Source organism: Myiozetetes cayanensis, unplaced genomic scaffold, assembly GCF_022539395.1.
Source record: "Myiozetetes cayanensis isolate MyiCay16 unplaced genomic scaffold, myiCay2020 scf1, whole genome shotgun sequence".
Taxonomy (NCBI): Eukaryota; Metazoa; Chordata; class Aves; order Passeriformes; family Tyrannidae; genus Myiozetetes; species Myiozetetes cayanensis.
The window spans coordinates 39,709,061-39,728,611 of NW_026086604.1; the positions used below are offsets into that span (position 1 = coordinate 39,709,061).

General features: G+C 34.5%; 1 protein-coding gene across 6 annotated transcripts in view; it reads right to left on the reverse strand.

The window, feature by feature from the left end:
* Nucleotides 1-2,107: 2,107 nt before the first annotated feature.
* SNTG1 (syntrophin gamma 1) overlaps nucleotides 2,108-19,551 on the reverse strand; it is a 340,195-nt gene continuing 322,751 nt past the window's right edge. For all 6 annotated transcript variants that reach the window (XM_050328342.1, XM_050328333.1, XM_050328327.1 and 3 more), the window contains 2 exons: nucleotides 17,245-17,355; nucleotides 2,108-8,436 (listed from right to left, as the gene is read on the reverse strand). In XM_050328342.1, coding sequence (XP_050184299.1) covers nucleotides 8,278-8,436; nucleotides 17,245-17,355 — 270 coding nt within the window. In that variant the 3' untranslated portion in view covers nucleotides 2,108-8,277. The remainder of the gene's footprint in view (nucleotides 8,437-17,244; nucleotides 17,356-19,551) is intronic.

A 19,551-nucleotide genomic window follows, 5' to 3' on the forward strand; every position in this document is an offset into this window, starting at 1 on the left:
ATTATCTTCTATGCTCACAATTCTGCAAAACCAAACCAGGCAATATGGAATAGCAGTGCTTCCACACAGCCTCTCCCAGCTGCTACTGGTTTTGTGCTGTGTGTTTTAGGAAAAAGAATAAATCCCTGTTTATGGCCTTGAGTTTTACATCATCTCCAGACTGGTGAAACATACAGGAGGAAGCATTTTTCGACTACTAAAATTTTGTTCACAGTATTCAGGGTCTTGAGCCAGGTCTGGTTACAACCTGTATCATACATGATACATGAAGGAAATGGTTTTGAAGAAATTCTGCTCAGAGTTGTGAGAAGAGTGGGTTTGCAAAGTACATTAAGCACGTAGCCAACAAATGCCAATAGTGGCTGTATGGTGAAACCCTCTCTTCACTTTTCTGAACAGTTGCATATTAACCATACCACTACAGCGAATAAATTATTTTTCTTCTGATTAGGAATTTAGTTTTCCATTTGTATTGGGGATTGTGTTTGAAGACTACTTAAAAAACCCTGAAAACACTACTACTTCAAAGACAGAATAACTACTGTCAAAATACTGAATAAGAAACACTAGAAAACTGTACAAATTAATAATTGGTAAGACACAAATATTATACTGTGCTAACTTTTATTGGTCAAATGCACAGGTAAATAGACCACAATCAATTTAAAAAATTGCAAGAATAAACTGTTGTAGGGCTTGGAGAAAAAGTATATTAGCTGTGGAACATAAGAACCATGACTTTAGGGAAAGTTATTCAAGGGCTGTACCTTAAGAAATTTTGAGTACAAGATTTTTCATTTGAGGTCAAAATCTGTGGAGAAGATGTAAAAGATGCTAGATTAAAAATGATAATTCAAAAAAAGATAGGTAATTCCAGGATAAACAAACGTTTCTGTTTTATGAGTCCATACTCTCAATATAAAATACAGTTCCTATTTAACAGGTGAATGAAAATGGTAGCTACAACAGTACATTTGGATTATACTTAACTTACAAGGTATTCCTAGCTTTGTAATATTCTATGTTTCTCCTCTTTTTTTTTTTTTTTAAAGACCTTTCTCTTCTCTTTTTCTTTTTTTTCTTTCTGTCCTTTAATTTAAATGTGATATAAAAACAAACTTGAAATGCAGGTAGCTAATGTTGATGTTACAGAGTTATGTATGTTTGCTAACCCACAAGAGCCAAATCATATCTGGGAATGAGGACTGAGGATTTTTTCAACACAAAGTGTTCATCATACTCATGATTACAATAAAATTTCATATTTTTTCCTTCTCTTCAAGATGCTGAAGGGGCTGGGGTGACCAGGGAGCTTTCCTTAGGTACAGAACTGAGGAAGGTGACACCAGCCTGAGGTCCAAAAATGCCCCAGTGACTGTTTGTGGAGGAGCTGAGAGAGAAAGGTGACAGCAGCACTTACATAAGGGAACTTATCTTGCTTTTCTAAACTGCAAGCACAAGTAAGGCACTAAAAACATGCTTGTGAGATGTGCACTTTAGACTCACCACAAATTGTTGAAAAGGTACAAAGGTGCCTAAACAAAAGAAGGGACTCCTCCTCTTTTAACATCTCTTCCCTCGGTCAGGGAAAAAGATAAAGAAAATCAAAGTTGGTTTTGTTCAAGTAAATGCAGCACCATTTTAAAGGTGTTCGGTTTCAGAGATATACCAAAAATGCCTTCATGCACTGCAATATTGGGCCCAAGTTAATACCAAACAAAACTAAGAAAATAAATGTCAATGGTAAAATAATCTGGTGGTTGTGTGGTAAAATAATCTGCTTTTAAATGAGACTCATAGCAAAGGAGAGAGGGATGCTTCCAAAATCCCAGTCAAGCTTTAAGTGGATGGTATGCCTTGTAGAAATGATCATACAGATAAGGAAAAGTCCTTATTTCTATTAAATAACCAGTTGAGCATAGTGCTGGGAAATAACTTCACCACCCCACATTCTCCAACTATTTTCTTGATTTTCTCAGACTTGGCTTTCAATGATATAAAACTCATACACTGTATGACTGAATGCAAAAGGTTAGTTAAAAAAAGTATTTATTTTCTATTTTTTTCTGTTATGTTCCATTACAAAAAGAAGCATAACGAAAACAAAACAGAAGATAGCATTTTATTAGTGGTACATTAATGAGCTTAAACAACTAGGTGATTTATGCTTGTCACAAATACATATTACAAACAATCACAAAACCTTAACTAAAAATGAAATAAATAATTTGAATAGCTTTTCTTAAATTTCTAATATTTATAAAATATATAGCACTTTCTATTACATTTTTTCAGTCATTTTTATCCATAACAAATTAAAACTTATGATATATATTGCAAATATGCTAAAGGGATAAGAATAATTAAAAAAAAAAGTTCCTGGAGGTATGAAATAGTAAATTAGTTAGTGTTTATCAATTTATTATCATATACCCAGACTGTGCATATCCTGCAAAAATAGCCATTTCTTCAACTAATATACATATGTCTCTTTATAGTATTATAAGTTTTTAAATGTAAAGCTTCATGGATTTATGCTTCTGTTTTATAGTTGTGCCTAATATGTAACTCTCATTAATATATACTGAATATCTTCCATTAGTATATACTAATATATACACACACACACACGCACACATACACACACGCTGCATTATATATTAGTATATACTGAATAATAAAAGAATTTCTATAATATATATCTGGGATTCCTGTGGAGAAAGTTGTTGAAAGTGGAAGCCATGTATACCATAGTGAAACTAGGTAATGTAAATGAAAGCATTTAGTTTAAAATTGTTCAATATATTTTAATAGATTACGTAATGTACTGTAATAATATACAGAATCAGAACAGAAATTTGTTTTTATTCCAGTATTCCTATGGGGTTTTTTCTATTATTCCAACAAGATATGAACCACTGTCTCTACTAAACTTCCTGAAAACTGAGCTAAGCAAGTTGAAATGTGTTGACATTATAGAACTTATTCCCGGAAAATACTAAAATTCCACTTAAGAACCCTCCAAGTCAGGAAAGCACTTAAGCACAGATATGAATTTGCTGTAACCTGAATGTTAATCACACTCAAGCATTCCTGCAGCTATACAGATGTCCTTGCCATAATCCTTAACACTGTCCCTTGACTGTGTATAAGGCTTAGCAGCTCCCTTATGTAGGTGAGAGTACAGTTTTCCATCTGTCTGAACAACGGGGGTGAGGGAACAAGGAAGTATGCTTGGGGACCTCATAGCAAATATTCAGGTATGTATTTGTATGTGGTAGATGGGGAGAAAGATGCATCAGGGAGAAGACTGACTAGCATGGGGTAGCCTGCTTGCAGTCAATATTTTCTCTCCCAGTGTGGAGAGAGAAAAAGGTGCAGGATAACTGTGGCCCTTGGCAGCTTCATTCTTCCCCTTGCCACAGCACAGAATCCCCCTTCAGGCACTAAGCTCTGGTGGGTTACACTGGAAAGCTCAGCTTTTTAGGGTCCTTCAAGCACCAACAGTGCAGGAGCAGCAGCCCCACAGACACAGAAACGCCTGGCACCAAAACCTGGTGGTCTCACTGTTAGCATCTCAGAGGGTTTTTTTTTTTTACTCTGGACTCATTTCACTTGGGCTGCATGGACTGAAAGGCCATTAGGACCTGGAGCTGATATAGATGTGATGCTTGTTTAGTTTCATCCTGATAAAAACAGTTCATGTGCTTAAAGACTGCTCTGTGATATGAAGAATAGCACAATGAGTGGCTTTAGGTAGAAGCCTTTATAAAAAACCCCACATTCCTGATAAAATTAAAGCACTAGGGTAGGAGCATCTCTAGCTCCTGAGAGAGAGAGACACACACATATGCACCTTCAGATATCTTAAGCTACAATCCTGCCTTGTGTTTCCCTTTTGAGAGCATTGAGTGGCATCTAAGACATGTACTTAAATTCTGGGAGCTTGAGTTGAATCTCTCATGTTTCCTATCATACTGAACTGGTCAGAGTTCAAAGCACAGACTCATAGTTCCCTGATACAGAAATTTTAAAATCAGCCTAAACTTTCTTTTAGACACTACACTTTTTCAGAGACCAGATCCTGTAAAGAAATAGAAAATTAAATGCAAGAATTAGTGTTTAATATTAATAAAATTTTCAAGAGCTTCCTTGGAATTTTCAAAGCAGAATGAAAACTGGTCTGAGTTTTTCTAAGGAAAACAGCTGTACATTCATGAGATCTTCAACCTTTTTAACATTTGTTTTCTATTCAAGAAACATCTTAAGGCATTGAATAAACCAAATCACATTTAAAGTAACAGGTTGCAGTGTTGATATCTATCTAAACATGTTTAATTGTGCACTTTGAGGTGTTCTGATAAGCCTACATGTCTAAAATAAATAAATATATTTTTGTAGAATCAAGGACTAATTTAGAAAATAAGACTTCTTATGATTTTCATCTCAAAGCAAATTGATGCTCTGTATTATTGAATTGCATTCTGAAAAATTCTAGTTTGAATTGAAAAAATCTTCCAGTTACTGGTTTTAAAAAATAACACACTTACAACTAGCTCGTCTCCACAAACTTCTTGCTGCACGTAATTAATAAAATGGTGAACAGCTAAAAAAATATGCTGACCTTTATTTCAAAGATGCCTTCATGCTACTAGAATGCAAAGCTCTTTTGAAAGTCTCTAACTGTATTTTTAAACAGATTTAGGAAAAGAAATGTATTAATTTACTGAGGAAATCAAGAATAACATCTATTCAAACCAGTAACACTTCCTTAATTAAATTATGCTAACACTACAACGTATCATATGATTATTTTTTTGAAGATCAGATTATCTAAAATTCCCATCACAAAGCAAAGCAAATCAAATCAAGTGTATTTTTGGTATACTGTATAACATCATTTAAATAGGCACAGTACTATAAAGAATTTTCTTTATTAAACTATCATGACATAAAGAAAATAAATTACATATTATTCTATGGGTTGGTTGTTTTGCTCTTTCTTCTTAAAATGTGCACATTGATTTTTTAGCAAAAGTTGACATCTCATAATTGTAGTTTTTTCATTGTCTCTGGGCAGTCTGGACTTACAAAATTCTTGTATTCATTATATATTATGTGTGAAATGACAGGCTGCAGCATAAAGCCTGAGTTTTGACTCAGGCTTTATATGAAGTTCACTGTGCTGTAAATGGGAACCTCTTGCAGGTGTTTAAATGAAAAATGTAGCCTTTTAATATGTTTGTAAATTTTATTTTGGTACTTCAGGATTACTTATAACACAGAGTTAAAACTTTCCCTCTTTGGTTCAAGACTGAATTTTCTACCAACTTGCTCTACAAGGGTCAGGTTGGATGCAGAGCTACCTCTGAATATTTGGTGAGGTCACTGCACAAACCCCTGCTGCACTAACAAATCAAAGCTGACCTACAGTCAAGGCTATGGCATCTTATATTCTCTCAGTATCAATTCTATCTTCCTGAAAATAAAAATATTGATTAAACCCTGCCAGTTGATCTCTTTAGAAAAACAAAACCAAAACAAAACATATATCAATTTACAGCCTAATGTGTTTCTTAAATGTGGCACATTTAATGCCCACTTGCAAAAGTCTCAGTGATGGACACAAAGAGAGTACTTGTCAGAGATATTCAGGATACCCTGGTGGAGTCCCAAAAGTTCATGTCATTATTTCCATACTGCACAACAATCATTTCTGGTGTTTTGATTTTGGTTTTTTAGTAGGGGTTCTTTCATATAATGGAATCCCTTCATCTACAGAAATGTCCAATGGCATACTTTGTGCTGGTTTGGGTAAATGTAATGCTCATTCAAGCACATCTCTTAAATACCTCTCAGTTTCAGTGGTAAAAACGTGCACATAACGTGGATGGTAGAAGGAAAAACATTCAACTGGCAGCTGACTAGTTTTAGATTCTGCCAGTGCCAGCAGAGCATGCACAGAGGTGTTAGCATATGCCGACACTGTGATATCTGAATGCCACAGCAATGCACTGAAAAAAGGAGAAGATTTGGGAGCACTGAGGAGGAGAACTGTCATTAACAGATATCAGACTTCTGTTTTCAGCACTGTCAGCAGCCTGCCAAGATCTGTGTTTCTAGTATATGCTTTCTTGACAAGGACACCACTGTTAAACCTCTTAGACTGCTGTGGCTTTGGATTTGAAATATTTAGGGATTGTACTCTCCCAGGAGCAAACTCAAGATCCTATGGATGGCCATGGTAGTTCTGTCACTCAGAGACCAGTATGGGATCCCCTTATTTAAGGACAATTCATGTAACCAAATACATGATGATGCCTATCAAAATGTTGGATTTTGATGACACATCGCAATTAATAGTTGGATTATGACATCATTCCACTGTATTTAGAATAAAAAATAAATGTGTAGCCCTTGGAGGTGTACTAAAAGGAATAAAACGTGTACTGAAAAACATTTGAAAGTGACAAAAGAGTCCTCAGAAAAATATTTTTGGGATTATTTGGAGCTAGTATCAAGTTAGATCAGCTATACTTCAAAGCAACATAACTCTCATAGAAGTAAATCCAAATATTTTTAATGCAAAGCAAAAAAAAAGGAGACATGATTTGTGCCTACGTTTCATTAATCTTTTGTCCCTGCTTTCCATTTTGAACTTTTCCCATTTTGATAAGCTTTTCTCTGGCTTCACTTTCAAAGTTTTAATTATCTTAATATGTAGAAAAGGATGTAACAGAATTCACCTTTCTGCTAAAAAAGGCAGATGGTATCCCTAGACCACACCTGCCATTAACAAGTCCAAGTGGGGGGGGGGGGGAAAGGAAGTTGTGATTACAAAACAATAAATGGAAGCCCCACAAACTTCTACTGAAAATGTTGTGCCCAAACTGTAGTTCACTAACTGTTCTTCCTGTAGATTTTTCAGTTCTCATTCCTGTTTGCCAAAATAGAAAATCCCTCACCTTTTCTGTTGTTTCAACCAAATCACACACATCCTCACACTTTTTTTCCATCTTCACTGATGTGTGTCATAGCACAACATTAAATTATTTTGCAAAACTGTAATGAAATAAAGTTATTCATTTTAAATTTACAAGTCCCTCATATTTGATCTTTAAATGATACTCCCGAACTAGCACATGGTCCAGAGTGATGTAATGGTCTTAACAGACAAAGAAATTACCCATGTTGTAATCTATTCATTATAGCTTATTTAAATTATTCCGGTTTTTTACTAACAATATAGATCTATAAAATATAAATTATTAAGAATTCAAAGAGTGAACTATTTTTTCAACAATAATGTAAAATGTCTATTTCTTGAGAGCTTGAGTGGAGCAGATATCATACTTATGATGTGAAATCAAAGTTAACCATGGAAACAACATATGAAGTGGGTTGTCTCTGAAACAAATTCAAAATCTTGTGAACAAAGACTGTTAGATTTGCAGCATTCTTTACCAAAAAAAGGAGGAAGCAAATAGCTGACAATATTTTTTGTACTTGCACTTAATTTGCAATTAAAACTAAATTCATATGCCATTATTTTTACTTGAAGAAGAGGCTCTTACCCATGAAAAACTGTGTTGCTTTTTGTGGCTTGGTTTTTTTGGTTTTGTTTTAATTATTCACTCCAGTATGGTTATATCTTTGTTGTTGTTACTGTTAGACTAAGAGAACATAATGGAAAAAGTAGCATGACCCCATGTATGGACACAGGTATGGATTTACAGTAGTGCTTAAAGTGCTTTCTTATTTGAGGAGACACTTACACAAATGACTTTTCATGTTTATCTCCTTGTCACCATGTATTATATGCTTGCTGCTTGCTCTCATTTATAATATAATGATTGGGCATTATGTTCATACTCAGAGTTTATTATAATGTCGTAAAAAACATCTGAAAACAGGAAAATGACAATTCTTTTTGTGTATTATTACAGCAATTTGAAAATTTTATTAAATACTCAAGTGCTTCATTTCATAATTTATTCCTTTGCTTCCAGTGTTGTTTAAAGCACTATGTAAGTACAAATAGATAATACTAAAAGCATATCCATCCTATTCTGGGATTTTGGCTAGTATTATTTACTGATGTCTTGCAGAACCGAGATGAAATTATGATCCCATGTGACCATTTATCTGCTGATGCTGCAAGATGTCTTGCCTCCAGGATTGGTTTCCACGTACATGGTTCACCAAAGGTCTAAATCTTATGAATATTTATACATTGTTATGTCTCCTTGTTAAATGGCAGTGCTGTCGTACGAGATGTCAAGTAGTATACTTTAATTTGCCAGTACCAGAAGTTGTGGGAAGAGCAGAAGCTGTGGCTTGGCTGCCTACATACAAAGGGTCCAAACAAGCCACTTTGGCTGCAAAGAATGAGTGGATACAGTGAAGGACTGCAAACAGGTTGGAAAACTCCAGCTCCTGGAAGTGAAAACAAAAAAGATTAATAATGAAAGAGAAGAACACCTCACAAACATATAACCAGGAACAAACTGCTACTCAAATAGCAATATTTTTAAAAACTTACTGTCATTCCACTAATGTGCCCTACAATTCTCCATTATAGGGACTTAAATATTGAACATGTAACAATCAATAAATAATTGTTTGGGTGCTAAGATGGACAAATTTATGAGTTAAGTGCCTCCATAAAAATACAAGATCCTGCTAGCTGAAGGGAAAGGAAAGTGATACTATGTAATCTTGCCCCAGGGTAATGCAAATCTGGCACTTTTGCAGGTTAATTTAGATAGAAATTTAATGGCTGCACCATAACAGTCTACACATCTCTGTACTACTATTGTGTAATCAATGTACCCACAAAAAATCAATAACATTGAGTTCCACACATGTTGCATTTGTTCATCGTGTCACCTCACAGCGTTAGCTATTATCTTACCTGATTCTATAATTTAAAAAAAAAAAAAAAAAAAAAGACATTTCAAAAAGTGCTACTATCACACAATGATATTTTGTATCAGTTTTGGATCTGTTATTGGATCAAAAAGGGAACATACTCAGTGTTTTAACTTCATTAGAAATATTATAGAAAATCCTTCTTTTTCCACTTAAATTTGCATTTCTTTACAGTCCATCAGCATATGATTAGACTAGTTGGGACTCTTTTAGATACCACTACAGAGGAAAAAAAACTACATCTTTTTACATACATAAATTTGCTCCTTTGTGTCTAATTGACTTTGTCTGATTAATTTTTTTTAGGTTATCTTCAGTATGTGTTTTTTGGAGCTGATATTTAATTGAAAAATATCTGTTGTATTTGAAAGTAAACACTGAGGTATATGTATATATATGTATATATATATTGAATATATGTAAGTGTAGGGATAATGATGCACAGTTGCCATCTTTCTGCTTCTATTCACTGTCCATACAGATTTTCTCACTGCAATAGGAAGCCAATAATAGATAACTGTGGTATATTCTATTCGTGTTTCTGTGTAGCACTGGTATTTCCAGGTTATACAGTGCCAAGGGTTTTTCTCTTTTGCTTAGAAGAATTTTGATGATGTAAACTCAACAAAAATTGCTAAATCTCGGAAAATTACATCAACCTGCAATTTTCTGCCCCTTGAAATTTTCTGGAAGATATTTCTTCACGGAATACATGGAGACATTCACAAATCCCTCATGTGTGAGGGGCAATAGTGTTAAAGCAGAAAGCTTCATTTGCAGAGTGTCTCTTGATGTACTGAATAGGTGAAGCTTTGTTCAGCTCTCTTATAACCCCAGCAAATGTCCTTCAGACATGCTCGGAAATAAATTTGTAACATCCCATGAGCTTCTTTACACTCCCCTGACAATCAATTATCAACAAAGAAGATAAAGTTTATGCCGAATGTCACAAACCTGCCATCTGTGTCCATACAAAAAAAAAATCTGTTTAGAGACATTCTCAATTTTAAACCTTGGGAGAAAGACAATGTTATCACTATGTCAAAATGGTGCCTTTTCTCCTTCAAATTTCAAAACAAGAAAATTTATCATAGATAAGAAAACAATGGACAGTGAAAGACAAGGAAATAAGGAGTTATGGAAGATATTTCAGAATAACAACTATCAGTCACTGAAATTAAGTTACTCTTCAGTTAACTCAATTTTATTAATGTATTAATTTATCTAATCACTATTATAAAATAAAACTGAAGCTTAAAATCATAGAATAAATATTTAGTGGAAGCATGATATATTTCTAATATGAGTGGCATGTGTTATACGTAGAAAGACTACATTTACCCCCACATCTCAACAGAATAAGACTATTAAAACAAATATTATAGCTTGAGAATTGTTCAAGTTAATTAGGTAACCCTACTAGCTGAAAGTTCTTACTATCATAATTACAGCTACTGAACACTGAATTTTCACACTGTATGACTATAAGAATTACCAACAGTTATCACAAGTGTTTCTGCAACAGCAACACACCAGGAATATTCATTGCTCAATGGACCATCAAGGCGAATGGGTGAGGCAACAGAACAGCCTCTGAAGGTCCCACTGGATTACTAATACTGATAGTAATGACACAACGTGAAAATTACCTTGATTGCTAAGAAGTCAGCAAAAGCTTGATTATTATTTGCCATGACACATTGTTCCTATTTCAATGAAGACATGCATATTTGCCTGGAAATTAAAGCAATCTGAAGCACAGTAGACTGACTGGTATGTGGTGAGTACATACAGGTCTAATTAATGGCTGCAGCTCAGTTCCCAGGAGCTTGATTGATGGGAACAGGCTCTATCAGGAATAACACTTTCTTGGTAGATCAGCCTAATCACGAGAAATCTTAATGAATAGATAAGACTTCCTGTAGAGCTGCTGACAGACAAAACATGCCCTCATTTCCACTGAGAACTTGCACTTTATGCTGGCCACACATCAGCACTACTGCCAGCAGATGGAGGGGAACTCATAGGTTTTTGTGCACACCCAGCCACCCCTCGTTGTTTTTGTATATATTTCATCCTCAGTCATCCTCTCATCTGAATACACTTTCATCCAGGGAGGGTATTGCCTATTACACACCTACTTTAGATGAAGTTTCAAGTAAAGAAATAGGCAAACCCTAAGAAACTTAAAAAATATGAGTGAAGCCATTAAAGTTGATACCAGTAAGGAAAAGAAAATTCTCTGAATCCCCCAAAAGCAAGAAATATAAACTTGAGCCACATCTACTTGTTCATTCAAAAGCATACAATTTAGTATTATTCCAATATCCAGAATGTTGTCTGTACACCTCACCTAAGACCCTACTCTCCTAGCAATATCAGTGTACACTTTGGTCCTCAAACTGTCTTTATAAGCTATCTGTTGATTAAACTACTCTCACCCTATATTGCTGTCATTATGGCAGACACTCCCAGATTATTAACCTGAACATTCACCGTTCCTGCTGGGGACAATGTAAGTGGGCTGAAAGGTATATGAGAAAGATGCAGTCATTGAGAAAGGTCAGACTTGTACGGAAATTCTAGTAGCCTTTCACAAAGAAAGTCTGGATTGAAAGAAGGAGATGGAAAAAGGAAACAGAAAGAGAGTTTCCCCCAAATGAAAAAAATCCAACAAAACACAACAGTGTCTTATTGCATTATATTAATGATAAAGCTACATAAATGATACATCTACAAAATCAAGCAATTTTGTTTCTAAGTATCCATGATATGGTTAGAAAAAAACCTTCTCTTTCATCCATATGTAGACTGCTGATATGAGAAAATATTTGTTCTTTCATCAAATTTGGTGTTACGTGGTCTCTCTATATTAGCATAGAATCTGATCTAAAATAGATATTAAACAAATAATGTGCAAGACATGGGAAAACTAAAAACTGAAACACACGAACAAATATCAGAAATCTGAGCTCACAAATGCAGTCACTGCAACTGAGCAATCATTCTGCAAAAATCTTAAGGATATACATTTTAAGATGATATTCTAAATGTGAAGAGCACTGTGATGCTCACAGAAAACCTCTCAAGGCTAAGAGCTAGGATTAATTTAAAACTGCAATTTGGAGAACATACTTGAACAGAAATGTCAGTCTGGAAAACGGTGCAAGTACCCATCAAATCACCTTGCAACAGTTCAAAGTAAGTATTTTCTTCTCAGTAATGTGATCAGCAGTGGCTCAGGCTATTTGTCCTATTTTACATTACATTTCTATACAAGACAAATTAAAGTACAAATTAATTGGCAACTATTACTATTAAGGGACTATTAATAAAAAAAATTAATGTTTAATCTTCAAAGTTACACTTCTTTTGCTGATACCATATTTCTGCCCTCTTCAGTTCTCCATATTAAAACAGTCCAAGACAATTGACTGGACTTTCATCTTTATAAACTTATTTTTGTGTTCAGTTCAGCTTTGTACTGCTCAGCTCAGGAGTTCAGCTAGTCTGTGAACAAAAGCTCACCTGATGCAGCACAGCTGTGTGACCTTGACTGAGTTCTTCTGACAGAACTGTTGTGCTGCAATTTGAGAGAGGTGAAAGCACAGACTGAAGTGTCGCTTTTGAGTTATACATATGTTTGGCAAGGCACAGAGATTCAATTCAGAGTTTGGTGTGTTTACTTGAAAAATTAAAACGAGAAAATACATGTAATAAGAAAAAGCACTAATGCTGATTTTTCTACACATTACATGCATCTATGTTTGGAAGCATTTTATCTTGAAACAGTATCTCTCACTGATTTAAGGGACTCTTCTTGTCAGAAAAATAAAAAGCAGTTTCTACTGCGGTGGTCTAATATTTAGTCAGGTAAAATTGAAGATTACAACACTCTGAGTTTATTACAGTCCTGAGATTGTGTTAGTCTCTGGAGGCTTCCATGATACAATGGAGGAAAAATGGATCATTAAACTACAGCTAAAATCTCAGGTAAACAGACAGATAACTAGATAGGAAGGTGCCTAAGTGAATCCCTTACAAGAGGCAGAGAAAGCTCTGCCCTTCTGTGGCTGGGTTTTTTTTTAAACCCTCCCAACAGTTCAGTATGAACAAATACAGGGACACATTGGCTCCATGTTCTGCCAAGCCGACAGCTCTATTTTGTAGCTCTCACTCAGAACATTTCCGTCTGATGGTGCAAACTCATGCAATATCTCCTGCTGAGTGACAGCTGGGAAATAACCTACAGATTGGAATGTCTAAGGGGTACTGGTGATTAATGTTGCCCTTAAGTGGTTTTCTTGTCAGAAACCACTTAGACTTTGCCTTAGAGACCATCAAAGTCAGGTGTTTGTTTCCAGGCACCCTGCCATGGACCCACTGGTATGACCTATGGTAATTATTGTTCAGGTTTTTCAGACTGGAACTGCTTAAATCTATGAGGAAACACTACTTTTATTCTACATTATATATCTTTGTAGTAACAAGATTTAATTTAGAGAAAAGGCAAACAAAACCATCAGTACAGATCAGTGCTCTACAGAAAATAAACAGTAATATTTGTAACATTTAAATATCTAACATTATTTAAAAGCTGACAAGAACTATAACAGGTAACAAGTAAAAGTGTAACTAAATCCAGCACGTGTTGTGTATCTAAAGCAAGCCATTTTGAATTTCTTTAAGTCAGGCATGAAACACACTGTAAAAAATATTGACAATATAAGAATATTAGTAATTCAGTGTCAATGAAGTCACTTTCACTTAGGAATATAAATTTTAATGGCAAGTATGTTTCTCAACAAAATAAAAAGCTACCTGATGAATGGATGTGGTGCTGGACTTTTCAAAAAATGTATTTTCTCTCGATTCTTCTAACATTAACAGTGATATCTCTGTATATTCTACCAGAATACAGAGGAGATGCTGGACAATTATGAAGACAGTATGGCTAAAATTTAAAACGCACACATATTTTTTTGCAAGCCATATGTATGTACAAGTTGTAATATATTTCTGGAATAATAACGAATTTATCTAAATTTTGGATCAAAATTCAATAGCTGAGCACTCTGACTGCCTTAATTCTGTAGATCATGAATAAATGTTCTAGAGCAAAGGCGTAACATGCCATAATCACGCATCTGGGATAGCATGAAATACACAAAGTATGCCACCTTGTAAATGAAGGAAGATAGGAAGCATCTGGATTTTGATAACTCATATTTTTCTGTGAAGGAATGATATAGGATCACAGAATCATTTAGGTTGGAAAAGACTTTAAGACCATCGAGTCCAACCATTAACCCAACACTGCCAAGTCCCATCACTAAACCGTGCCCCCAGGTGCCACATGTACACGTCTTTTAAAGAACTCCTGGGATGATAACTCTTACCACTTCCCTGGGCAATCTGTTCCAATGCTTGAAAACACTCTTGGTGAAGAAATTTTTCCTACTATCCAATCTAAAACTCCCCTGGTGTAACTTGAGGCCATTCTTGACCTATTGCTTGTTACTCATGTGAACAGACTGACCCCCACCTGGCTACAACCTCCTTTCAGGTAGTTGTAGAGAACAATAAGATCCCCTTGAGCCTCCTTTCCTCCCAGCTTCCCTTAGGTGGCTCTGATAACATTTGTGTTCCAGCCCCTTTACCTGCTTTGTTGCCCTTCTCTGAACTCGCTCCAGCACCTCAGTGCCTTTCTTGTAGTGGGGGGCCCAAAACTCTACACAGGATTTGAGGTGTATTGAAAGGTACTTGCCATGCCCTGCTTCCAGATTCCTGCTTGGGAATGCAGAATTGAAGAGCCCTAATAAACTGGTGCAATGGCCCCTCAAATTTTTGCTCTTCTTCTCGGCTGTGAGGTCTCATTTTACTTCATTCTGATTATTCCCTATATAATATAACTCGAAAAACCCCATAATCATAAGGAAAATGTTGCACTGTGTTTTCCCTTATGACAGTGGGTCTCCAGGCCATCTGAAAAACAGAGCTGCATTTAACAGGTGATAAAAGCTGTTGCCATGAATATTCATCCCAACCTTCAACAGATGTTTTACAAAATTTCCCTTGTCTGATTCCAAATGAAGCCTGCATACAGCATGCATGAAATCTGGCATTACAAGCATTTCTGAAAATCTGATTAACATTTTCTAATGACTCAACAGTTCCGCACATAGCTATACCTCTAACTTAGTAATGTAAAGTCAAAAAAAAATGAGGTTAGACTGTTCCACCTCTCCTCATGCTAAATAGTGCTTTAAATCCATGAAAGGTTTAAAGGCTATTGAAGGGGGCTATACATAGAATTTTAAGCTAACCAGTGTGTGTTCAAAATATATGACCCAAGAACCTTCACATTCATTTTATAGCCACACTTATTTACATTTCTTTGACTAAGCAACATATTTAATAAGTAAACAAATTGGAATTTATAGAAGTGCTCATTATAAATGCTATAGCACCTTCCAAAGAGAATATAATCTGGCATCTTTGATCATAATATAGATGATATGCTTTGATCACCAAGAAAATTAAATGACTGTAACAAATGTTTGTTTCAAAATTGATTAAGGTGAAAGTTTATATATATTATATATATATAAATATATATATTATATATATATATATATATATTTACTATATATTTATAGTAAAGAGAAGGTAATTGAGTGGGAATAACCAAAGGTACAATAAAGGTACCAGGATATCTCTAAGGCTTATAAAGTGATTTGCATGACAGATATAATTTTAAGACATTTTCGTGAAAACTATTTTCTTCTTCAAAATCTAGACTTCATACTTTTTAAAAATATTTTTGAAAATGTAATTCAGTATTAAAAATATATTCTAATTTTACCAATTTAAGAAAACCAACGAAAAAAACAAACCAATCAAACAAAACCAAACAAAAAACCTAATACTGTCCCACTCTTATATTCCTATGAATTTTCTTCAGTCTTAAAATCACATGTTAAGATGACAGCTATAGCAGACAGATATTAGAAAAAGAATAACCACTTTCATCCTTCAGCAAGATGAAATTTTACAATTTCCTTAAGAGAAAATCATCCTCATGACATTAGATTAGGTTGCATTTTCTTCTTATAGGTGGAAAAAAGTTCTGTACTATTAAAACAATTTCTGAAGGAAATCAGAAGAAAATATTTATCTTTGAGATGCAGCAGAACATGGATGTAATGAAAATCATGGTCATCACATCTCATTGCTGTTGATTTAATTGGAACTTTTACATACCTTTATTGTATTGAGTAAAACATTCAAAATCAAGTAAATAGCTGCTAGGTAGGAAATAATTAACATCAAACATAAAGAGACATAGAGGAAGGAAAAATAGCTGCTTAATGTAGCTATTAGCAGTTAAAGTCATAAGTGTCCCTAAACCAATGCATTTTTCTTTACACACTTTATTATCCTGTACATATTTAGCTTTTTTGGACAATTTATTTAACTATTTCCTTTTTGTTCATGGAAGTGTTTTATTATCACATTTGGTCAGCAATTTTCTCTCTGATGTGGTCAGGAAAAATAGTATAGGAAATACTTCAAAAGCAAGGTTTAAAGATGGACAAGAAAATAGTCTTTAGGTATACATTAAAATTGGGGTTCAAGTCAAAAAGAACATTGATCCAGACTGTAAGGCAGTTTCAATTATCAGAGACCCAGGGAGATCACTTCTCACACACACTGGACAGTAAATGCCCTATTCTCGAAAGACATAAACTGAAGTAAGGCTAAATCTCTCACAGCTACTGTTTTCATGAACTAACTCTTGAATCTAAAGCACAACTGAAAATATACAACTTTTGTTTTGCATTGGACACAGACGCAAAGCTTCAGCCTTGTCAGGGAATATGTCTTTATTCCACTTTTTTTTTCTCTGAGAAACAAAACCAGATTTTAGACCTTTGCTAAGTTTTGTTCCCGGGTTGACTTAAGCATATATTTTGCACAATTTCTTCATGATACAACTACAGGATGAAAAAAAGGCACTCAATCTGTAAGTTAGCTTTATCAAAATGACAAAGAGGAGATTTTACAATCACACCTAAAACCATACATCCTGTATTTTATTACTTTTTAATCTAATTAAACCTTTCAAAAGACTTTAAACTAGAAAATTCTCCAAGTAATTGATTCAGTTTTCTTCAATTTCTTTGGTTTTATTTGCATTCTTTGTGCATTAATCTAATATTTTGCAGTAACTTAGTTTATTATATTCCTTTACTCCCTTGGTTGCTTTGAAAATTGCACATTGCCTTTATATAAACAAGGTATTGTTTTTACCTTTGCTTCAATTTGTTTAGTATCTTGGTTTTGGAACAAAAACTTGATTTTGCTCTTCCCATCATCTGAAGAACCTTTGAGCTGGGAAAACTTGTACCTCCAAAGCACAGCCTAAAGGCAAAAAAATCCAAAACATAAAAAATCATACACAAGCAAGTCAATGTCAAATTGTATCAGAAATACCTGATCTCATTCCAAGAGAATTTTTAACCCCTCCATGATTCATAATTAAATGAATGTAGTGTTCTGTGGTCAGATATCTCTTTGATCATACAGATGTATTATACTTTGACAGTATTTGATTCACATCTGTCAGACTAGATTTGTGAAATTTACTCCTGTCAGACTTGATTTGTGAAATTTACTCTGAAATTCCTTTATCTATATTTAATGCTGATTAATCAAAAAAGGAAGGATTATAAATTCATTGTCATGTCAAAAACCAAAGACTTTTTTTTCCACTGACAATCCATGGGTTTCCTATCTCTATCTGAAGTGATGACCTGACATACAAATCTCCTTTTTCTTTCTACACTGAAAAATCTAGTATTATCATAAAGGGTAAATCAAATTAGAAACAAATATCTATTTTTAAACTATAAAATCACACAAAAAACCTCTGTAATGAGAACATATTTAGAGTTTACTTATGAAAGTTTAAAGAGGAATTTGAGCAGATCATTAATTCTAACTGTATCAGTGGTCTTTCAAAAACTTATATTATGAATTACATCATGTCTTGCTGAAAAAAAAGACAGATTGCTCTACAAAATAAACAACCAGTTAATAAAATTTACAGCTGTCTAGAAAAACATCTTTTTTAATATATCTAATGTGGATTTAAGTAGGAAAAAACCCATTACTTTACTTAAAATTGGAAAAGTGCTACTTTTTGTTATAAGTCTTCTCAACCTCATTTAAAGATATCCCCTCACCCTTCAGGTATTTTGGGCATGAAAACTTTTCTTTGTGATTCCAGTAGTATTTCGCATAATTAGAATAAAACTTGTTTCAAATAATTAGAATAAAATATCACTCACATTGTGCTGTTACTTTGAGGAAACATTAATTTCACTGCCACTGGACAGTACAGAAACTGAAGGCAACCTTTTTGTCTAAGGGTTCGTAAATTATTTCCTCTCAGGGGCTGATACTTCCACCTGTGCCCTTTGTCTATACCTATGAAAGATTTAGTATCTACTGGGAATTAAAGAGAATTTGAGGGAGGTCAGATTTTTAACTGTCCTAAATCTATGCAGGCCTCTTTGCTTCAGTGTGTGTTCACCTTCTCATGTTAATGACTGGCAAAAATCTTCACCAAGCTAAATAAACCTTGCTGTATTTGTCTTAATAATCTGAAAATGAAAGAAACCAAAAGGGTAACATCTTAACTGTGCACAAAACACAAAGCAAGCACTAGGATTTTTCTCAAAAATCTCTATGTAGTTGCCACTTCCAGATAAAAATAAACACCTAGTCTCAGCAGCACTTTCATTCTCTGTGAGTATGTGACAGGTGAGCTCTCACCTGCCATAATAAACATAATAAGCAGAGTTAAGGGCATTCTGCTTTCAGATAAACTAGAGGAATTTGACAATTTAGAAGAAAATATATTTATTTCAAATGCTGTTCTCCTGAGTCCACCAATCTGTGCTACAGAAAATAGAATAGCTTCCCTCGTCTCTAAGTCTGTGCAATTCATTTGACCTTCTTTGATCAATGATGTTTACTTATATTGTGAGTTCAACAAAACAAAACAATCCAATATAGCATTCAGGTGGCCATATTCCTACCTACTTTGTAAACTTGTTTTTTTTACAGATCTATGTAACTCAACAAATCTTGTCAGAAGATCAAGACTATTGCCTTTCTTCAGGAACATCAAATCTATTTAAGCTATGAGAAATGTAAAGGGCATTGATTGTCTCTTTATCTCAGGAGAAAACAACTGAAGAAATGAGCTATCATCTTTCTCTTTTCTGATGATGTATGGAGAAGCCAGGAAAGAGATGCAGCATTAACAAGGACCCTTAGACGGTCAGGCAAAATCCCAGGATACCTGGCCTTATTCTGAGTCAGATTAAGTTCAAGTGAAGATGAAGGATCTATAGAACTGCGGTGCTTTGACATTTCCATACAGTTTTGCTATGCACTTCATTCCCACTCAGAGGAAAGAGAATGACAGTCACACCAAACCACAGGCATGACTCAGGAACACACTTCAATTTATGCATAACAATGGTTTTGGAGACTCCTACTTAGCAATGGCTCTTAAGTACACTGCAAAATCAGGTCTATATCTTGGAG